The sequence below is a fragment of the Pyrus communis genome, chromosome 10 (genome assembly GCF_041283825.1).
Source record: "Pyrus communis isolate YQ-2024b chromosome 10, ASM4128382v1, whole genome shotgun sequence".
Classification (NCBI taxonomy): domain Eukaryota; kingdom Viridiplantae; phylum Streptophyta; class Magnoliopsida; order Rosales; family Rosaceae; genus Pyrus; species Pyrus communis.
Window position 1 is genome coordinate 18,216,618 of NC_142574.1, and position 20,410 is coordinate 18,237,027.

Here is a 20,410-nt window from a genome sequence, read left to right on the forward strand (position 1 = left end):
TCACAAATTTAGCCCACAAATTGAAGTGGGACCCACGGATGAGAGTGAAAAGTGGCCTGTGAAGCCCACACCCCAAAACCCAATCTCCCTCACGCGCATGAACAGTGCAGCTGAAAGCCCACCCACATAGATTGTCCCATCTGCTATTAGTTTTACTGTAGTCCAACGGCTACTTTTCTTCATCCAACGGCTCCATTTAAATGGGCCGTTGGTTAATCCAACGGTCTAGGTTCAAATTATTTGTTTTAAGTTTTATATTTATATATTTATTGAATCCAACGGCTTAGATCGAATATAATCAAATCTAACGGTAAAAAAAGATCTAACGGTCCAAATTTAAATCCAACGGCTAAAATAATTTTAAAAAATAATTTAACTTAAAATTGAACCAAAAACTCTATAAATACCTATGTATTTGTTCAAACATCCACACAAAACTCACTTTTCTCCTACAATTCTTCCAATTTTTCTTTCTACCATTTCTTCTCATTTCCAAAAATTTTGAGATGGTAAAAGAGCATGTTAGAGGTCGTAATTGGACCTTTGACGAAGATATTGCTTTATGTTTGGCATGGATTTCTGTTAGCGAAGATGGTGCCGTCGGCACCAATCAAAATAGAAAGGTTTTGTGGGGTAAAATTGTTGATAAGTTCCGTGAAAACTCCAACGCCGGTCGAAGGGAAGTTGGTGGTGTTTATGATCGATAGAAGATTATCAACAAAGCGTGCACTTTGTGGAAGGGAAGCTTGGAGAGAGCCATGGTTGACATGCCTAATGGAAGGGGCGCCTCAGAAATTGTGAGTTTCTTTGTTGATATTTTCATTGTCATGTACATAATAGTATTTTGCAACTAATTGTTTTTATGTATTTGTTGCATAGGGTGACAAAGCAATGGCAATTTATAAGACAAGAACTACACCAAAAAATCAAGCTTTTAAGTTGCATCATGCTTGGAACATCCTCAAGGATTGTCCGAGATGGGGAACCGATGCAAATCAACAATGTGGAAGATTATTTCATAATGAAGCCCCACCCCCAAATGATGTCAATGAAGGTGTGAATTTTGCCGACAATGAAGGTGTCGACCAAATGAGCCCAACTTCTTCTTTTCCAAGGCCCCCAGGTAGAGATAAGCAAAAGGAAGCAAAGAGAAAAGGGAAGTCCCAAGATCCGATACGTGCACAATTTGCTAGTGAAATGGCAAGAATGAACAAAAACCAGTGCCGTCGGCAAGAAGAATCGGCCCAAATGTTTTTGGTCATGAAGGAAGAAGGGGATAGGGAGTAAGAAAGGTACGAAACTAATTTGATAATGGAGGACCTCGACAAATACACTCCAGAGAGGAAGATTGATTCAGTGATTTTTCAAAATTTATCGGAATTTAAATATTTTTAGGTTAAAATGTTCATAAAATTAATTTAAGATAGTCTACATAATTTTTTTTTTAAAAAAAAAAAAGTTAATTTAAAAAAAATTAGCCTTAATTCATTCTTTGATAATTTATGGCCAAAATGGTTGGAGTAGAAAAACTGTTTCTGGGCTAAAACCTAAACTTTCTGGGCTAAATATTTTTAGGTTTTAGGTCACCATTGGAGGTAGTCTTATGGTATAATAGTATATTTGAATAAACGATTGTGATTCACAATTTGATAACATATCAGGTAAGGAAAGAAATTGTTACTACGATTTCTATCTTGACTACCGATGTTGATTAACCGTGGGGCATGTCTAAATTTATGGGTTGTAATTTTTAAGATTTGTACATGGACCCGATTGAGTTTTTAAAGTGATACTTTTATGGATTTAGTAGACTTCTATTTTTATGGATGAGTTTTCATAAAATTCCGTAGACTTTTAATTATATAATTTTGTGGAAAAGAAGGGTGTTAAATGACTTTTGCAGAATTCTAAAGAGTTCAATGACGAAATATTTTATAATTATGTGGATTTGTCATGGATTTTTAATTACCAATCTATTAATGAGCATTATTATTTTTTTTACTTCTCATTATTGAATTGGTAATCATAACCATGACAAAGTAAGGTGGTTGTGGCAACAATAGTGGTGAAAGTTTCACGTGGTGATTGTCGAGATAATGGTAGTAAAGTTGGTGTTTCTGGTGTTGTGATAATAGCAGGGGTGGTGATTGTGATAGCGGGGTGATGTTCGGGTGGTGGAGAACTAAGGATGGGGTGGTAATGATGGTGATAAAGGTGGCGGTCATGGTGATGGTGGTGATGGTGGTGGTTAGATCGAGTAGGGTTGGTGATAATGCCCATGACAACAATTGTGGTTGTGGTGGTGTCGGTAAGGATGAAGAAGAGTCACGGTAAGGTGGTGGTGAAGACATGGTGGTGGAAGTGGTGTTAATGATAGTCATTGCATTATACGACTTGTGTAGGTTCTCAAAAAGTCATAATTGATCATACACCAAGATATTCATAGACTTTCTATAAGTCATAAAAGTCTTCATTCAATGCATGGTGACTTTTGTTAACTTCTTAAAGATCTATATTGAATACACTTGAATTTAAAACCAAACAAAGTTCATCAAACTCCATATACAATAGAGAAATGCTAAGGAGACTCTCTCAAAGTGGGAGTCTCCATGAACTATTTGTCACCTCACAGTTTAACGTTAATTATGTGTCAATATTATTGTAAAAAACATAAGTTGACAGATAGTAAATGGAGAACCCCACTTTTGAGAAAGTTGCTCAGCATTTCTCCCCCTGATTAGTTCTATGTATCCGTGACGCCAAAGCCACCTTCTCCTTAGCCAATGAGACGTCTTCGAATTCCATCCCTCTCCACTCACATTTTCTCACAATTACCAAGGGTCCAAAAGGAAGACACAAAGTAGCATATTCGGAGGCGACCACTGATTTTGATAAGCTTGTGGCACAAAGACAATTCTACCCCTCAATCACTTTTTAGTTTTTCATATTGGTCCCTCCTGTACAATAAACATGCCCCATCAAGAAGAGAGACGGCTTAAGTATTGTCTCCAAATTGTTTGGAGGAAGGGTGGACCACAAGACATGCACTGAGGGTTATAAATGTAATTTCATGTTGAAAATTAGAAAGCAGTTAGGCTTAGGGGTGTGCTATTCACACTTTTTTTTACTTCTCACACGTTCCTTGTTAATTTTTGTCCGTTAATCATCTTCAATTCATCTGATCCGACGACTGAAAATTAGAAAGGTGTGTGAGAAGTAAAAAGAGATATGTGGATATCACATCCCTTGGGTTTAAACTTAAAGAATTCATAAGAAGAACGTGAGGGGCATAGCCGCAGAGGTGACTCCATCTCTTACTTTATACCAAGAATCTAAGTCACCATCATCAACGGTTTGCTTTTGGGATCATTGCCACTGGGCTTAAGATGGGCCACTTGATCAACGATTTGACACCATGTCCGTCTTTCTGTTCCCTTTGATATATATAATTTATCACTTTCTTAGTATAAACGTCTAGACACACGACTGATCGGGTGACAAATTGTGATTTGCAAAGCAAGACGATGCATACAGCCAACAATGAGTTTTCATGATAATTTTGCAACAAGTAGGTTAGCCCAAAGTTCGGAATTAAAATCTAAAGTTCAACTTGTTGACGTGTACATGATTACTAGGCAAGGATTTTTTTTTTTTTTCTCCTATCGACTAGACAACATGATGTCACCACTGATTGTATCTTTTACATAGCAAGGAAATAAAGTTTGGTGAAGAGAAAGAATGTAATTTATTTACCATTACTCATTTATGTTTGGCGAGTAAATTTCCCGATCATTGATTATGTACATAACTATATAGTGCTCAACAGCTTGCATTATATATTAATATATAATGTTTGATCCACCATTTGTAATGAATTTTATGTACATATTTTATGACAGTTTAATACAGTATGCGTCGGACGTGTAGAATAAAATTTTAACCGTGAAATGAAATATTTGTGAAGTACATGGAGGTTGGCCTATTATTGTCTGTAAAAGACAAAAACACCGTGTGTAGTACAAGTCTTTGGTTTAGGAGCACGTTGATCAAGTTAAGGGTGGTTATTTTAATAATCCAAGTTGATAAGCATGCAAATCGTGGATTAATTAGAGTTGAAATAGAATATTAATTCAATCAAATGACAAGGAAAATGATGTAATTGTTTGCTATATATCATAATATTATGGCGCCAACATGTTTATAATTTCAGTGTTTTCAGTAGCTGTTGCATGGAAATACATGTAACATGATTTGATGATTAGAATAAAAAATTAATTACGTTTTTAAATCAAGATAATATTGAAAAATTAAAAATATTATCTAGCCTAAGTAGGATTAGTCCGAGATTAAACAATCACGTTGGAGGAGGAAAACATGCATCGTACAACCAGGTGGCGTCTGGGGAAGACACGTACAAGCTGCTAACCTGCAGGACCGGACAGGAGATTTGCATCCTTCATGGAAATAAAGCGCCCTCGGAAGTTCGGATTTGGTAGATCCAGCAGCGTGGAATGTGAAGTGTACTAAGGACGTGAAGCCACGTGGAGGGAGAGTTGGGCAAAGTGGAAAAGTGGCCCTTCAGTGCAACGAAAGGGCAAAAAGGAGGGAAATTTTGGATGAGGATCGAGTGGAGTGCCAGCGAAGCGGCAAGCGGTCGGCGAGGGAATAGAAGGTGGGAACTGGGAACAAGTAACGGTGCGAGACTTCTCCGAGTCCAAAGTCCAACACTCCAAGCCATGTTTTATAGGATAAATATATATAAAATCTTATCCAGATTTACAGCCCTTTTTTTTTTTTTTTTTGCAAGTTTGGTGGTTGTCTATAATATTTTGGTTGTTTTGGAAGGTTTGATGTGGAGGGCAGAATGGGAAACGAAATGTAAATGTGCTTTCTTTGTTTCAAATAATAATAAATTACTACTAGAGTCGGTTGTAAATGAGCTACAAACTATTAAGAATAAGATTTTATTGATCAGGTCACATATTGTGTCGGTCATGGATGAACTATAAACTGTTAAGAATAAGATTATATTGATCATGTCACATGTATATCAACGGTTATAATAAATCACGGTAAACGGCCTGGTGAAAATGTGGTAGAATATAATAGATAGAGTACCTTAGGCTTCGACAAAAAAATTAAAAAACAAATATAATAGAGTAGGTAAAACGATCATGCACGACTGATACTCGTCTAGCTTATAAACTAACTAGACTCATCAATGAGAAAGCAACAACATTCAAAGGAAAAAGGCATATACTTCTATATCTTGAGAATATTTCCCTAGTGTCTATCAATGACTATGATAGTGTAACGCAATTATGCACTATCAATGTTAATATAATTTATAAACTAAACTCATTAATAAGACACATTACTATGTAATGAGGATATTCCCTAATCAAGTGATGGTTATTCTTCAAATTTAGTGTTTCACATCGTCCAACTAGCTTAGAATATTGAGCCAGCAAAATACAAAGTTTTGTTTCCAAACGAGTACATTAGTAACATTACCACTCGAAGCACCCACATTACCACATTAAATACAAAACCTCGAGTGCAATAAACTACTACTTCACGGTACATATTGTTGTCCTATATATTGGATCTTAGTATTTGAGGCTCATGACCTAACCCATGATACATAGAGGAGGAAAACTCTTATTTTATAAAGGGGATCCTTCACCCTCATTTAATGGGGGGCAAAGGATGACAAATATGGCAAGAGAGCAAACCCTAGCCTCTATAGCCTTCATGTACATTGTAACCTTCATTGACATAATGAAACCGATCAACACCAGTATGGACGTAGTCCCAACTTAAGGTGAACAACAATGTATCTTCGTGTTCTTGTGCGTTTATGTGATTTATGGTCAGATTTATGTTGGTCCAAAATCAACCTAATTTTGTACATCAACATATACATTAACAATCCAAGCACCCATGCTATCTGACATTCGAATTTTTACTAGAGTCGAGCATTGAAGGAAACCATTAAAGTGTTGAGTGAGTAACTAAGAGAGCACTACAGGAAAAGCGAGCAATAATCACAAAAACTTAGTAACTCTTGATTGCTATTGCTGGAGTAACAATAGTGTCATAATAAGAAAATAAAGTGATAAAATGCGGTGTCAATGATACACAGTTTTTGCATTTTACCACTTTTCTCTCGTTAATAATATTATTGTTACTCCAACAACAACCAAAAGTTACTATTTCTCTGTAGCCATTTCTCTCTTTTTCTTGGTAGAGTGTTTTCTCCATACAAAAGGGTTGAATAAATCAGGAACAAAAAAATAAAAAGGGGTTGGTTGGTGGTTCCAAAAATGTCCCTGAAGGAGCTGTCCAGCGTTAACCTAGCTAACGAGTTAAAAGATATGATCAAAACAACCATTGTACCTCACTGAGACATCTTGACTCGTATTCAAAGTATGAGTGCATTTCTAGGGCTTTTCTAGTATGCACGCTAAAATTGGTATTCGGGAGAATTCAAATAGTATATTCAAATCTATTGTTTATCAGCTAGGGATAGGCACGATTTGGTTTTGTTCGATTTTGAATGAAACCGAATTTTTTTTACGGTGCGGTTCGATGGGTTTTGGAGAGATTTTTACTTGTGACTGGAACACGGATGGTATACCACGTGTTTTTATACAAGTGGTGGAAAATTGTATTTTTTAAGTTATTAACATTTTAACACATATATCTCATCATTTGTATCGTAACATGTGATGTACAACTTTTTCATTGAATGAGGACATATTTACTCTTGGTAGCAAACGCTTCCATCAATGATGATCAATTTATCCTTGCTACCCTCAATGCACGCACTCACATGGGTGCATAAAACATTTTTTGAATCATGGCGTATTACGCACGATTTACATGTTTTAAATGCATTTATTAATATAGATGGAAATAAATAATAAATACATTTAATAAAAGCGGTCTTTTAACTAATCAAAGCAGCTAAATCCATATTAATAAAAGCGATCTTTCAATTTTCATCTATATTTTATTGAATTTACATTAAGATTAGAAAAAATAATATTTAATAAACAACTGATTGCTAGCCCATTGTGAGGCTAAGCCCACTTCGTCCCCTTAGGGTAGATAACATCGTTTGTTAAAAAAATGATCATTTGACAACTAATTGAATCACATTATTATGCGCATGCGAGAGACTTTTATAACTGGCACTATGCACCTCTTAAGTGTTTAAAAATTTAGAAATAATATTTAATAAACAAACGGTGCAAAAGGCATTTTTTGAATCACAGCGTGCTACGCCCCTTAGTGTAGAAATGTTTGAATTTTTCATCAGTAATGGTATTCTTACAGCTTTGAAGTGCCATCTCAGATTCTCATATCTTTGTGTTTGATTGTAGATGATTTCAAGACTTGGACGCATTCTTTTGCTTATTCTTGGGCCTATCATGCTCTCAAATCTACCAGCTGCGTGGCAACTAGTTTGGCTCTACTAGCACAAGCTCATGGTAGGAATAAAAAGAAAAAAAAAAAAAAAACCCCTGGAAAAGATCAAAGTATCTCAAAGAAAAACCCTAAGATTCACAAGTGTTATTCCCATGCATTTATGTAGCTCAAAACACAATCAGTTAGAAGAATTTGTAGGTAGTGAGACTTGTTACCGAGAAGGGAAGAAAAGGGATCCGAAAAGTTTGAAATATCTACACAACTCTTGTCCAATGTACCTTTTACACAACATTTTCCCACACAAAATCTACACTCACTTTTTTATTAAAGAAGCTACTTTACTACTAGTAGAAGAACATGTTACACTCATGTTTCTTGGTTTTATATGCCACTCAATTTTTTTGGTTTTATATGCCACAAAAATTAACGGGTCATTTGATATCTATTTTATTTTTACTTTTAGTTTTAATGTTTGTGTTAAAGAGACAAAACTACACCTGGGAAAGAATAAGAATATAGAAGAGTGCAAGAAGGATTGTGGGAGAGGTATAAAATAAATGTATCAGTACAAATAATGATAACTACAAATAGTTTATGTTATTTCACTTTCAAGATTTTGTCTTCGTTCATTCTTCTTTATTGTTTCTCTCCCTCACTCAAACCACCTTTCTTCATCCCTCATTTCCTTCATATGCTTTCTTCATATCTAAAGCACAATTGTAAAAACAAAAATAAAAATAATTATCAAACAAGCTCTAAAGTTTAAACCTTGGTGTAGATCATACAACACCAAGTAAAACACTAATCAATAAACCATGATACATTTTGGAAATGGTGTATTGTCCCGATGAATTCCTCTTCATCCCACTGCGTTTCAGGTTCAAATCCTCACCACTCCTCTTAATCGAGTTTAGAGTACTTATATCGTTCGCCATGAAAAACCATGATACATTCTATAGTTTCAACAGAAATACCATTATAAACAATAACATGATGGAACTAAGTGTCCGATCACTCCACTGCCTCTGCGTTCACCATACCTTCATCAGCATAGTCATCTTCTGCAAGCCACTGTTCAAGCTCGTCCATCTCATCAAAATCGTGCATGTAAACATCATCGGGAGTATCACCTTGCTCAACTCCCAGGTCCTCACCATGGCACGATACATGCAAGAACGGTCTACTTGGAGCCAAAGCATCTACCATATCTCTATTTACACTACCCGTAACTCCCAACCATCTCAGCCTTGGAAAATATGGTTTCTTCAACCACCGAAACGAAAGCGGGGTAATCCCCCCACAATTAAACAGATCCAACAACCTTAAGCAGTTACCATGCCACCTCTCCTCGTCAACTTGCATAGATGCTAATGCCATTACTGCAGTGTCACCTATGAGTGGGCATTGCCGCATGCGCAGTTCAAGTAGCGGAATCCTACTCTTTGCCAGTAATAAAACTGCATTATCGGAGAGATTAGGAAGATTGGATAAGTCTAATTTTTGCAACTCCAACTTGGAAGAGCCATCAAATAGAGCAGTGATACATTTAACCGTAAGTTTCTTGCATCCTCTAACAGACAATGAAATTAGTGAACTTATAACCACTGGTCTCAAATACAATAATCCCACATCACTAATATCAGAGCAATCTAGCAACAATGTCTTTACTTTTGGAAGAGTGCTTGTGGCTCGGAGGGATTCATCCCCGAGGTTTCTGCAATCTCTCAAATCCAAAACTTCCAGATCCTTGTTAGACACCAACCTAGTCACTGCATGGCTGGTTAAAAGAGTGCACCGTCTCAAGCTAACATGTGTTAAAGAAAGGGAAGTTGCAGAAATGTCATGAAAAACCAAATCGATTAACTGAGTCCCATGAGAGACCCTAAGTTTATATAACTTGGAGCAAGAACGCAGGATCGTTTTGAAACCTGTCTGTAACACAACAGAAGCGACTTAGAAATATGATTTCCATGTTTTTGCACTTGTCAGCCAATAAGAGGAGCCAGGATCATTTACTCTTCTAAAATGGGTAATGACATGCTCCTGGCTCCTAACCAACGAGAGATGCTTCAACTTCCCATGCTGATTAATCTGTTGAACGCCAGAAAAGAATTATAGGTTACTATGCCTAGCATCATCTTTTTTTACTTCCTAAATTATGTGTTACTATGCCGGTGTACTTTCTTTATGCACGAGAGTTCGATACTCATTTTATAACTTACATTAGTTTAAAATAGAATTTTGTTGGCCACCGAATTCTAGAGTTTAGTGATATTTTTCTTCATTTATAAGTGAGAGACCTTAGGTTCGGTTCTCGCCAAAGATGAATTTGAACATTAGTATTAGCCCATTGCGAGGCTTATCTCACTCTCACACCCCTTAGTGTAGATAATATCATTTGTTCACCACTTAGTATCACGGTCTAGTGGTATTCCTCTTCACTTCAAAATGAGAAGTTTTAGGTATGATTCTCTCCAAAGGCGAATTTGAACCACATTATTGGAAGTCTATTATGAGACTAAGTCTGCTCCCTTCTCCCTTAATGTAAATAATATTGTTTGTTAAGAGAAAAAGAAAAATGGATGTCGTTAGTATCAGAAATTAACACTTTGGAGGCTTAACCCAATACTAGCCCCTAACCGTGATGCTCCCATTTCGAACTAATTTAGTCTTACATAGGGGGAGATTGAGCTGTAAATTGGGTTGCCTTTGGCACCCGGGTCCATTTTACAGTCTGTATTAAACCTTAAAAGGTCCGTTTGGATTGCTATTAAGCACTTTTACTACAAGTGTTTCTTTGTGCGACGCATGTTTTATCGTCGCGCGAAGGTGAGGTGGTCATGCAAAGACATTTTGCACCATGCAGGTGTTGTCGTCGTGCAAAGATCTTTTGCGCGACGCAGGTTGTCCCTTCATCGCGTAAACCCTGCTTTCATTGCCTTTGCACGACAAAAGTTTCGTTGGGCTAATTTTCATGCAATGTTTTTTTACTTTGCGCGATGAAGGTACCTACGTCGTGCAAACTGTTTTTTGTACTAGTGTGTGTGATAGTAGCCAAAGACTAAACTACAATCGTAGCCAAGGGCTAAACTCATGTTCGAAGATCATCCACATAAAATCTTACATGTTTGGTTGTATCATACCAACGATGTCACATGAATTTTTGCAAAAGAAATATTTTTCCTGTACAGATTCAGATGATATGTGTTTGTAGAGAAAAAAAAGGGGCATTTGTGGGTGCAAATATTAAGGCTTAAGCAATGAGCCACTATATTAATTTGGGAGTGTAGCAAGAATAAAAGAGCATGATCAAACACTTCCATGGAATATGGAACATGGAGAAATAAGGGGAAAGTGGAACTTGGAGCCCAAGTATTTTATGTCTTTAAAGCAACTAGAATCCCATGAGAACAGCGAAGTTAAAAAAGGAAGTATCAGATAGATTTACAATGTCTTGCAATTATTTTGAATAAAGACTAACTTGAGCGTCGGAGTGTTTTTTTGTAGGTCCCCTCCTCTCTCATTGATGGCGAGCAAAGATGGTATCATGGACTTCTCATCACGGTTACAGGATTTACTTGTTGGAAAATTGGAGGATCTGAATTTTTCCACTCCAACAAGCTTTTAGTTGTTGATTGTTTGAGACGCAGTCCCAAATAGATACTAAATCACATTACATACGAGTGAAAATTTAAATCATAGTACATACAATTATAAATATATTCTAAAAAGCACTTCTAACTAAAAAGTACTAAATTTTCCTGCCAAAAGAGCTTTAAGTTAACAGTTTATGCCAAAAGAGCTTTTAGTTAAATATTCCCAAATAGATTCTAAATCGTATTAAGTACAAGTGAAAATCTAAATCGTATTAAAGTAATGAAGTCATAGATATTGTCATTATTGTCCACTTTTGCATCGAAAGAAACTCACGACAACATTGTTGTCGTTACACATCACAACAACATGTTCATCCAACCCATTACCATTATATTCGGAACTGCTGCTACGATATGAAAACGCAAAATAAATAAATAAATAAAAAGGCAGAATGGCTCTAACATTTTAATGGTTGGACGTAGCACTGTACATGGTATGTGAAATGGTTGGGGAATTCCCCGCACTGCAGTAATTCCTTTTGATAAGTAGAGTAATACACATCTGCTTGCCTTGGTTAGTGATGACCCCGTCTCAGGACGGACAGAAATCCTCCCGATAATTTGTGTCGTTCCACTCCATCACCAACCTGTTCAATAAACTTGGTTTAGTAGTCACCTATGCTCATATTATTTTAATACATGTTTTGCCAAGTAACTGCAACCAGGATGTATACCTGTTCGGCTAATGCCTGCAGAATCTCTATGATTTCTAAGAAATCAGGTCTTGATGCTGGATCTTGCTGCCAGCATTTTTCGAGCAGCTCGGCAAGCTTGGGAGGAGTATTCTTTGGGATGGTCGGCCGTAAGCCCTGGAAAGACGGTAGGGAAACTTATACACAGTCCATCGTTTGAATAAAAGATGTACCACTCAAAGGGTTTATCATTTTTCTCCCTGAGCGGGCACTAAGCCAGTTAGTTACACAAGTGGTTTCAACTCCCAACGATTAATTAGTGATCAAGAAAACTAATCGTAGCTCAACAGGGGTAGAAGAATATGTCTCTGGTCACTAACTAAACAAAATTGTAGAATGATAGTGTACCTTTTGGGAAACTCCGACGGCTGCTTGTAACGGGGTCAAGTATTCATATGGAAGCTGCCGATTTAAACAGAAGAAATCATAAACAAGAGCAATAGTAAAAGAAATGATAAAATAAATGCTATCGACAAGCAATACCTTTCCAGTCAGTAACTCCCATAACACAACTCCAAAGCTAAAAATATCCGCCTTGTGATCATATGCCTTGTGTTCTATAACCTTCAATGGAAAACAACTGTTGTAAGGAAATGCCAACTAGAATTCATGTAATAGGAAAACACAGACAGACTCATGGCGGAAATTTGAGTGACTAATAAAATGTGTTCTTAAACTTTGCTTTCATTTTCAAGCGCATTCTTCAATAGAAACTTAAAAAAATGATAATAATAATAATAATGTTATGATATAATAAAATGTGATACGTAGGAAGGACATCCGAAGTTAGAAAGAGAGCTGTGCGCATGAGAAACCCTAGGGTACAACCCAGATTAGTCTAATACTCCATGCTGACTACTTAATTGATGATAAAGGTTGCCAATTGCTCATCATTAAGGTTTACCCGCACAGATGCCGATGGGGCACCAATTCCAGAATTTCAAACTTGATTTCTAATTGGCGAACACAACAGCGCCTATAAGATATGTATATGTATACACTAAATGCTGATGGAGTACTTTATTTCTATTTAATATTAGGGAAAATTGAAACTATGTAGCCTAATAATCTCTCTCTCTCTCTCTCTCTCTCTCTCTCTCTCTCTCTCTCTCTCTCTCTCTCTCTCTCTCTCTCTCTCTCTCTCTCTATTGTTAGACTATCAATTAGGACCAAAAATTTAAACTTGATTTCTGATTGGTCAACATAACAGCTCCCTATAATATATGTATACCCTAAACCCTAACACCATCCTTCTCTTCGTGCATTTGTGCTAGTCTGTATATATATTCACACACAGATATAAAACTTAAATGATGAAATGAACGAAAACAATTCCAGAACTTTCAAGTGGAAGTACAGACCTCTGGAGCCATCCACCTATAAGTCCCAGTTTCTGCTGTCATTACTCCAGATTGAGATTTTACTCTAGCAACCCCGAAATCAGCAACCTTAACAACCTGTAAAGTGATGCATATATCAAAAAAGCTTTAGAAATGGTAGGTTAATGATCATTAAAGTATTAGCAGCTAAACTAGACAAAGAATTACTTTTCTAACTTTAATTAAAGTATCATGAGGGTCTCTTACTTCATTTTCATCCATCAAGAGATTGGCGGCTTTTAAATCCCTGTGGATTATGTTATTTTGATGCAAATAGGTCATTCCTTTGGAAACATCAATTGCGACCTTGAGCAAGGATGGAAGCTTAAAAACTCCCTTTTGCTTATGCAAGTAGTCATACACACTTCCACCGGACATATATTCTGCCATACGACGAGAATAAATCTTAAAAAAAGGGAACTAATAACTACCATTATTTGAAAATATCAAGTCATCAAAGTTACAGAGTCATTGTAACTTACCTGTTACAATGCACAAACTTGGATGCTTGGTACACGCACCAATGAATTGTACAACATTCTTGTGTCGAACTTTCCTACAAGTTTCAGAAATCTTTTGTCAAATTAAAAGAGAAAAACATATTGTGGAAAGAAATTATAGTAGATTTCAACCACTTCCTCGTTTCCTTAAACAAGAAAAGAAAACTGTTAAGAGGACAACCAACATTTAAAAGAATGTTACATGACAAACACAAACATTTAAAAGGATACAAATCAAATTAAAAATATTTAGAAGATCAAGTGAGCATGCATTTCTTATGATTCCCAACAGTTGTAGAGACCACACCTATTCATGTCCCTAAAACATACCAGCCTAGTATCTCTCCGGGATTCAAAGCGCTATATATAGCTCGCATGGCTATTGATTCAGGGCAAAGTCAAGTTCAATGTAAATGGTGCACAAGTAGGTTAATATAAATTGATATACCTCATAATGTAGACTTCCTGGGCAAAATCTTTCAGCATATCTGGATTTACACACTCGGGCTTGAGGACTTTAATGGCAACTTCTTGAGTACAATATGTACCTTTATATCTGATAAAAGATCCAAAGTCAACCGCCACTCAAAAGTGCATGCTTGGCTGGGAGGGAACAAAAAAAAAAGGAAAAAACCGATTCAAACAGTACAATTATCTTATAATTCAAAACTTACAAATCTCCACAGGACCCAGATGCAACTTTATTCCCAAACTTCAACTGTCTAGGATCAAGTTCCCATACATCAGTCCCATCATTAGGTATTTCCAGATGATCAGGTTCAGTTTTGATCACTACTTGATTGTGCTCGCTGCCAAAAGATGATGATCGATGAGTTCGCGGCCACAGCCTCTGCACATAAATACAAAGTTCAAATGAGTGATGCATTCCTCATGAAATTGCACGTAGATCATGGGAAGGTAAAGGTTACAGTATAAGGAAAAGATACGGATGCACCTCAATTAAAATAAAATGAAAGAAACATTATACAGATGGGACATCACTCGTTGTAATCCTCCCTACTCAATCGAAAAAGAAATTAACTAGTAGAATAGAATCACCTCAATCTTTAAAACTTCCTTTTGTATTGCAATCTTAAGCTTCTCTGTTTCCTGTTTCAAGAACAAGTTGGCCAACGTAGTTTCTTATTGTAAATAAAATAAAAAACTGCTGCTTGCAGACTGTTTGGAAAAGCCTGAAGTTGTAATACTTCTTCGGTAAAACACTATTGAATCAAAATCATGTTTACCGTCTTAGGCAAACAAATGCTTTATTAAAAACCAAGCAATTGAATTGAATTGTCTAAAATTATGTGTATGTACCTCGTAACGCCATCCATCAACAACAAAGACATCCAAGGAGTAACCATCTAATGTGGAAAAAGCATGTGCTTCTTGGATGTTCAGCCCAACCTCCGCAAGCAAGGAAGTTAACTGCCAAATTTATCATGAGAGTGATGACCAGGAAGTATAAGAGGTACTGGTGTGTGAAGATATAATATTCAAAGAAAAACTATGTATTTCATGTGCGTGACCCTCATATAGAGGCAAAATCAAGTTGAAAATATGTGAATTTATGTTTTTACCAGTGTTTGAAAAAAAAAAAAAAAAAGAGCCTTGAGGCGTGCCTAGGTGGCTTTGGAGGCAGAGCGGGGATGAAAATGCCTCTGCCAGCAGGAGTAGGCTTGAACTTACCTAGACGTGTTGGAGGCAAGCCTAGGTGGCCGAGGTGCTTGATTGGGTGTTCCCAGGACCCTTCAACAGTTAAAAATCTTGCTTGAAATTTCCTGGGGACCCCTCTAAGTCGAAGATTGGGCTTTGCCCATTGCCTCTGTAAAAGAGGTGAGGCGGCGCCATCTTCACAAAGAAGAAGAGTTTTTCTTTTTTAATGACTTGGCACCATTTTGGCTAGGTCTATAACCCCCAACAGATCCCCCTTCTTCCCCATCCCAATGCCCGATTCTCCCATAACCATATTCACAGTTCACCCAATCCCCAATCCCCAATTCACCAATTCCCCAATTCCTCGAACCCTAAATTATCAATCCCAATCCCATATTTCAATTTTACCCCAATCTCATAATTCAATTTGTTTCAAAATTCTCCACACCACCAAAATTTGTTCAAAATTCAAGTGAGTTTTTTGGTATTCTAATCTCAATTTGGTCTTTGATTGCTTGTTTGATTGTTGATTAATTTGTTTATCAAAGTATTATATTTTTATAATATTAAAAACTTTGGTCATGTGAGGCTTTGCCTCAAGCCTCAAGGCTTTCGCCTAGGTGGAGCTATTCATGAAACTCCTCGCCTACGCCTTAGCCTTTTAAAATATCGGTTTTTACATTAGTAATTTGCGACATTTCCAAGCTCAAAGTGTGCTTGTCGCCATAAGCTTAGCTCACATAAGTCCACACACACACGTAGAGGTTCAAAAAATCTTATGATGATGACTTGGTTTTAATGTCAACTAAGAAATTGTCAAATACCTGACTGAGTAGTTTTGGCTTATCGTCTGTTGAGAAAGTGATTTCATGCGTTATGGGCCTACATCATTGTCCATCATGAATAAAACACATTAATATTCATCTGCAAGTGCAGTCACTTTGCTTCACTAGTGTAATTAGAAAGCATGAGCATAAAATATAGTTGATTTACCAATGGTCAGGTTCACTTAAAGTTTCAGTTATGAAAAATGAAAATAAAAATTTAAGCATCGATAAGTACAGTTAATATAGCTAGCATGGGTCACTGGTAACATGCAGCGCATCAAGCATGCAAAAAACTCCATTAACAGAACCCAATAGCAAATAAGTCCATGGCTAAGATCAAACTGGCCAACCAATTTAAAGGAAATAATTCCCAGACCCTTTCATAAACCAAGTTTAAATGGGAAAGTGAAAATATTGTAGTCAAAACTCATGAGCCAAACTAAAGTCTTTCAGAAAGAGAGATGCAGTAAAAACATATTTACTCGAGACAAATAGCTATTTACCAAGTAAACTGAGTTCTGGCATGTACAGCATGTTCAGCATCATGATCTTCAGATTTATTTGCCTCAAGTGCAAGGGCTTCGAGGTTAGGAGATGAGCCAAACGCTGGAGGGGGATGTATACTGATATTTGAAAAACCAGCTGGAGTTGTCAGTAATGTTTGACAGTGCAGTAGGATGACAGAAAAGAAGGTAAACACCTTTTATTCACAGACTATATGCGTTAAATATTGAAGCTACATTAAAAATTTGGATACACTTTTAGGAAACTAAATAAAATTACCTTTGTCTGTTATATATGTTTGAACTTTGGGCAGCATCTTTACCCGGATCTGTATTCATATCTGCGATAGAATGAACCTACACGATATTGTGATTCCCAGAATGTATGAGGTCATGCAGCAAAGTTTAGGAAGATGATGAATGGGCATAAATGTCTGTACAACTAATTTATATAAAGAACTAGAAGAAAAAAGGAAGAAATTATTAGGGAAGTTCCATCAGGAGATGAAACTTAAGACTTTGTTTGAATTTGGATTTTTCAACTGTTCATTTAATCATTTGTATTCTTAAAATTTTATGCTTCTAGGGGTGCCAAATTCCCCCTCCCCCCACCACGTAAAGAAAGCATGTAGCTATGAGATAAATAACCTAGTTTTAACGGAAAGCTACTAGACTCTCACAACACGACCAACAATTAATGAGACCCTAAGCTAGTAAGATCAACAGATCTAATCTTACTCAAGGATAGCCACTAAGAAACTAAGCTGCACGGAGAAACCAATTCCAAATAGAACCCTTCAAGGAGAAATCATTCTTAAGGAATTAAGGTCGTTAAACGAGCACTCCTTAGCACAACACTAACAACTTCGAATGTGACATGATGAACATTCCATGAGTTAGGTAGTGTAGTCACAAGTGGGGCCTGGTCCAAATCCGATTTCTAAGCTTAATCAAGAAAAGATCTCACAAAATCTGCGGTGACATTAACGATGCACCGGCCACAGAAATGACAAGATAAACAGGCTAGCACTCAAGCATCAATGGCAACAAAATCTTTTACAATCGACGCAGCAGTAGGTCAGATATGTAGTCGATCATCTAACCTGTACAAGGCGGACTTCGATCGCTGGTCTATGAGCAGGATCATGAGCCAAATGCAGTAATCTTTTGTGCATAAGCACATCTTCTGCCCTCTCCACATTCACATCCAACGCATACCTATAAAATACGCGAGTACAATCAAATGCCTCAACTCATCAAAAAGCTGTTTGTGATTCTACAAAATAGTAAACCGCGAGTAGTGAAGCGATTACCAGTAGAATAATGTGTTTGAGGATTGCTAAATCTGCTTTATTTTGTACTGTTTGGATCAATAGAAAAATACGTAATAACGTAGCAGAAAATGAAAGGAAAATTCCAGATACAAATTTCCATATGCAAGATTCAGAAACAAATTTTCAAAAAGCAGATTCCAAATCAGCAAAAAAATCTTAATAAAAATAATGATAAGAAATTAATGCTAGTAAGAGTAATATATATACATGCATATATAATATATACAAATAAATAATTCAAGAAACAAATCAAGACAAATATTGGGAGTAAAAGGTACCGAGTGGGGAGGCGATTGAAGTGAGCCCAAAGCTCGTCGTCGAAGCCAGGGCAAATAGCTTCGCCGTTTTTGGAGTCCTTGAGGCGGCGGAGGACCTCATTGTAAACCCCGAGCTTCTGCCTCTGCTGGCGAGACTGAGCCGGAGAAGATGACGAGTTGTTCAGCGCTCTACTCCTGCAGCTCTTGCTGTTGTCCTCCATCACCATTGGCGGCGAGCGCGACGGAAATGAGTAAACGGAGGAAGAAAAAAATGGCGGAGAGAGAAAGTGAGAGGGAGGATCGTCGGTTGGTTTTTTTCTTTTTACGTGAAACGACGAACAGCTGGGTTTATATGCGGAGGATTTCAAAGTGAGGGTCCAAACTGAAAACTTAAATAATAATATAAATAAATAAAAATAAAGGAAAATTTTGAAATAGGTCCAATTTTATAGACTACCTTTTGAAATAGGTCCAATTTTTAGTGACTTTTAACTTTTGAAATAAGTCCAATTTTTAGTTACTTTGGACCCATTTCAAAAAACCTCATAAATGAATTACAACAACAATGAAATTAAAAATAATTTTTTGTACGGCGCACTGCGCACCGTTGGCGTGTGAAATTGATTAATTAACAAGATTAATCTTGAAATGTCACGTGAAGTTACACACTTTTTTTTTTTTTTCAATTTGTCATATCATTGAAAATTTTAAGCAATTTTGTCATATCAACTTTTTAAAATTATTAATTCGTCATCTCATACTAACACCGTTAAGTTTTTCATCCAAAATAAGTCATGCGTCTCACACATGACTTGAGCTCTGGGTTATTTCAAACTTTTGACCTCCTTTTCATAAGTTCTTCATTTCTCTTTTGTACAAATATTTAAATTTTGGTTAGTTAAAAAACATGATTTGTTAGTTGCAAGCTTTGAGAAATCAACATGGTCAATCATGTCCAAACGTGGTTATTAATCATGGCCATCCCTTTCATTTCATTGCTACATATCAAAAATATTAGTCCATTGTCTAATCATGTTCAAAATCAAAGCACTATATAAGAAATGAGAAAATATTACTTTCAGTTCACAACATTTACAATTGATTTCCTTCAAATTTTACAGTTTTCAATGAAAACTTAACAGAGTTAGGGTGATATGACATATTAACGGATATTGAGGTGTTGAAATGCCCAAAACAACCCTAAACAAAGTCATGACTTATTTTGAATGGAAAACATAACGGAGCTAGAGTGACATGATAAATTAATTAATTATTTCGAAAAATTGTTATGACAAAACGCTTAATATTTTAGTTCATATGATAAATTGTAAAAAGTGTATAAGTACTTGTGGCGTAAAAAAAATTTCCATTGATTAATTAACATGAGAAAAGATTTCATGAGATGTCACTCCATCAATTGCAGTGTGCCTTCAACCAGCATAAGTTCATAACGGATTAGATTAGATTATGGTTTGGATTCGTTACAATACGAAAGTGACGATGAGACTAGTAACTGGTGAAGGTTTTACCCATACATACTCGTGTCTTGTTTGTATTTTATTTTGACGTTTCTTTCCATTGGAATGAAGTACTCTGTGTTTTTGCATATTGTAATTGCTTGAACATGTAATTTTGTATATTGTGCTTTCCAAAAATAAAAGTACCAATCTCACAAAAAACTAATTTCGTATACATTAGGGTAGCAAATTGGCACTTCTCTTTTAAGCTATATACGCTCCAAATTTGAATTTTTTACGGTAAAGACACTAGCCTTATGGTATAATAGTATATTTGAATAAACGATTGTGATTCACAATTTGATAACATATCAGGTATGGAAAGAAATTGTTACTACGATTTCTATCTTGACTACCAGTGTTGATTAACTGTGGGGCATGTCTAAATTTATGGGTTGCAATGTTTAAGATTTGTACATGGACCCTATTGAGTTTTTAAAGTGATACTTGTATGGATTTAGTAGACTTCTATTTTTATGGATGAGTTTTCATAAAATTCCGTAGACTTTTAATTATATAATTTTGTGGAAAAGAAGGGTGTTAAATGACTTTTGCAGAATTCTAAAGAGTTCAATGATGGAATATTTTATAATTATGTGGATTTGTCATGGATTTTTAATTACCAATCTATTAATAAGCATTATTAATTTTT

General features: G+C 36.2%; 1 protein-coding gene and 1 pseudogene across 2 annotated transcripts; both read right to left on the reverse strand.

The window, feature by feature from the left end:
* Positions 1-8,228: 8,228 nt before the first annotated feature.
* LOC137728261 (F-box/LRR-repeat protein 10 pseudogene) lies at positions 8,229-10,160 on the reverse strand (annotated as a pseudogene).
* Positions 10,161-11,279: 1,119 nt separating this feature from the next.
* LOC137730102 (serine/threonine-protein kinase STY46-like) lies at positions 11,280-18,601 on the reverse strand. 2 transcript variants are annotated; one of them, XM_088678753.1, is made up of 16 exons: positions 18,263-18,601; positions 17,754-17,868; positions 16,931-17,007; positions 16,651-16,770; positions 16,145-16,202; positions 14,982-15,092; positions 14,721-14,771; positions 14,336-14,511; positions 14,110-14,217; positions 13,644-13,717; positions 13,369-13,544; positions 13,144-13,239; positions 12,266-12,346; positions 12,131-12,184; positions 11,765-11,899; positions 11,280-11,677 (listed from the first exon to the last, which is right to left on the reverse strand). In XM_088678753.1, exons 1-16 carry the CDS (start codon positions 18,466-18,468, stop codon positions 11,606-11,608), a joined length of 1,710 nt encoding a protein of 569 aa, XP_088534879.1. In that variant the 5' UTR covers positions 18,469-18,601; the 3' UTR covers positions 11,280-11,605. The 2 variants fall into 2 exon arrangements, with proteins under 2 accessions (XP_088534879.1, XP_088534880.1); XM_088678754.1 differs by lacking the exon at positions 14,721-14,771.
* Between the last annotated feature and the right edge of the window lie 1,809 nt (positions 18,602-20,410).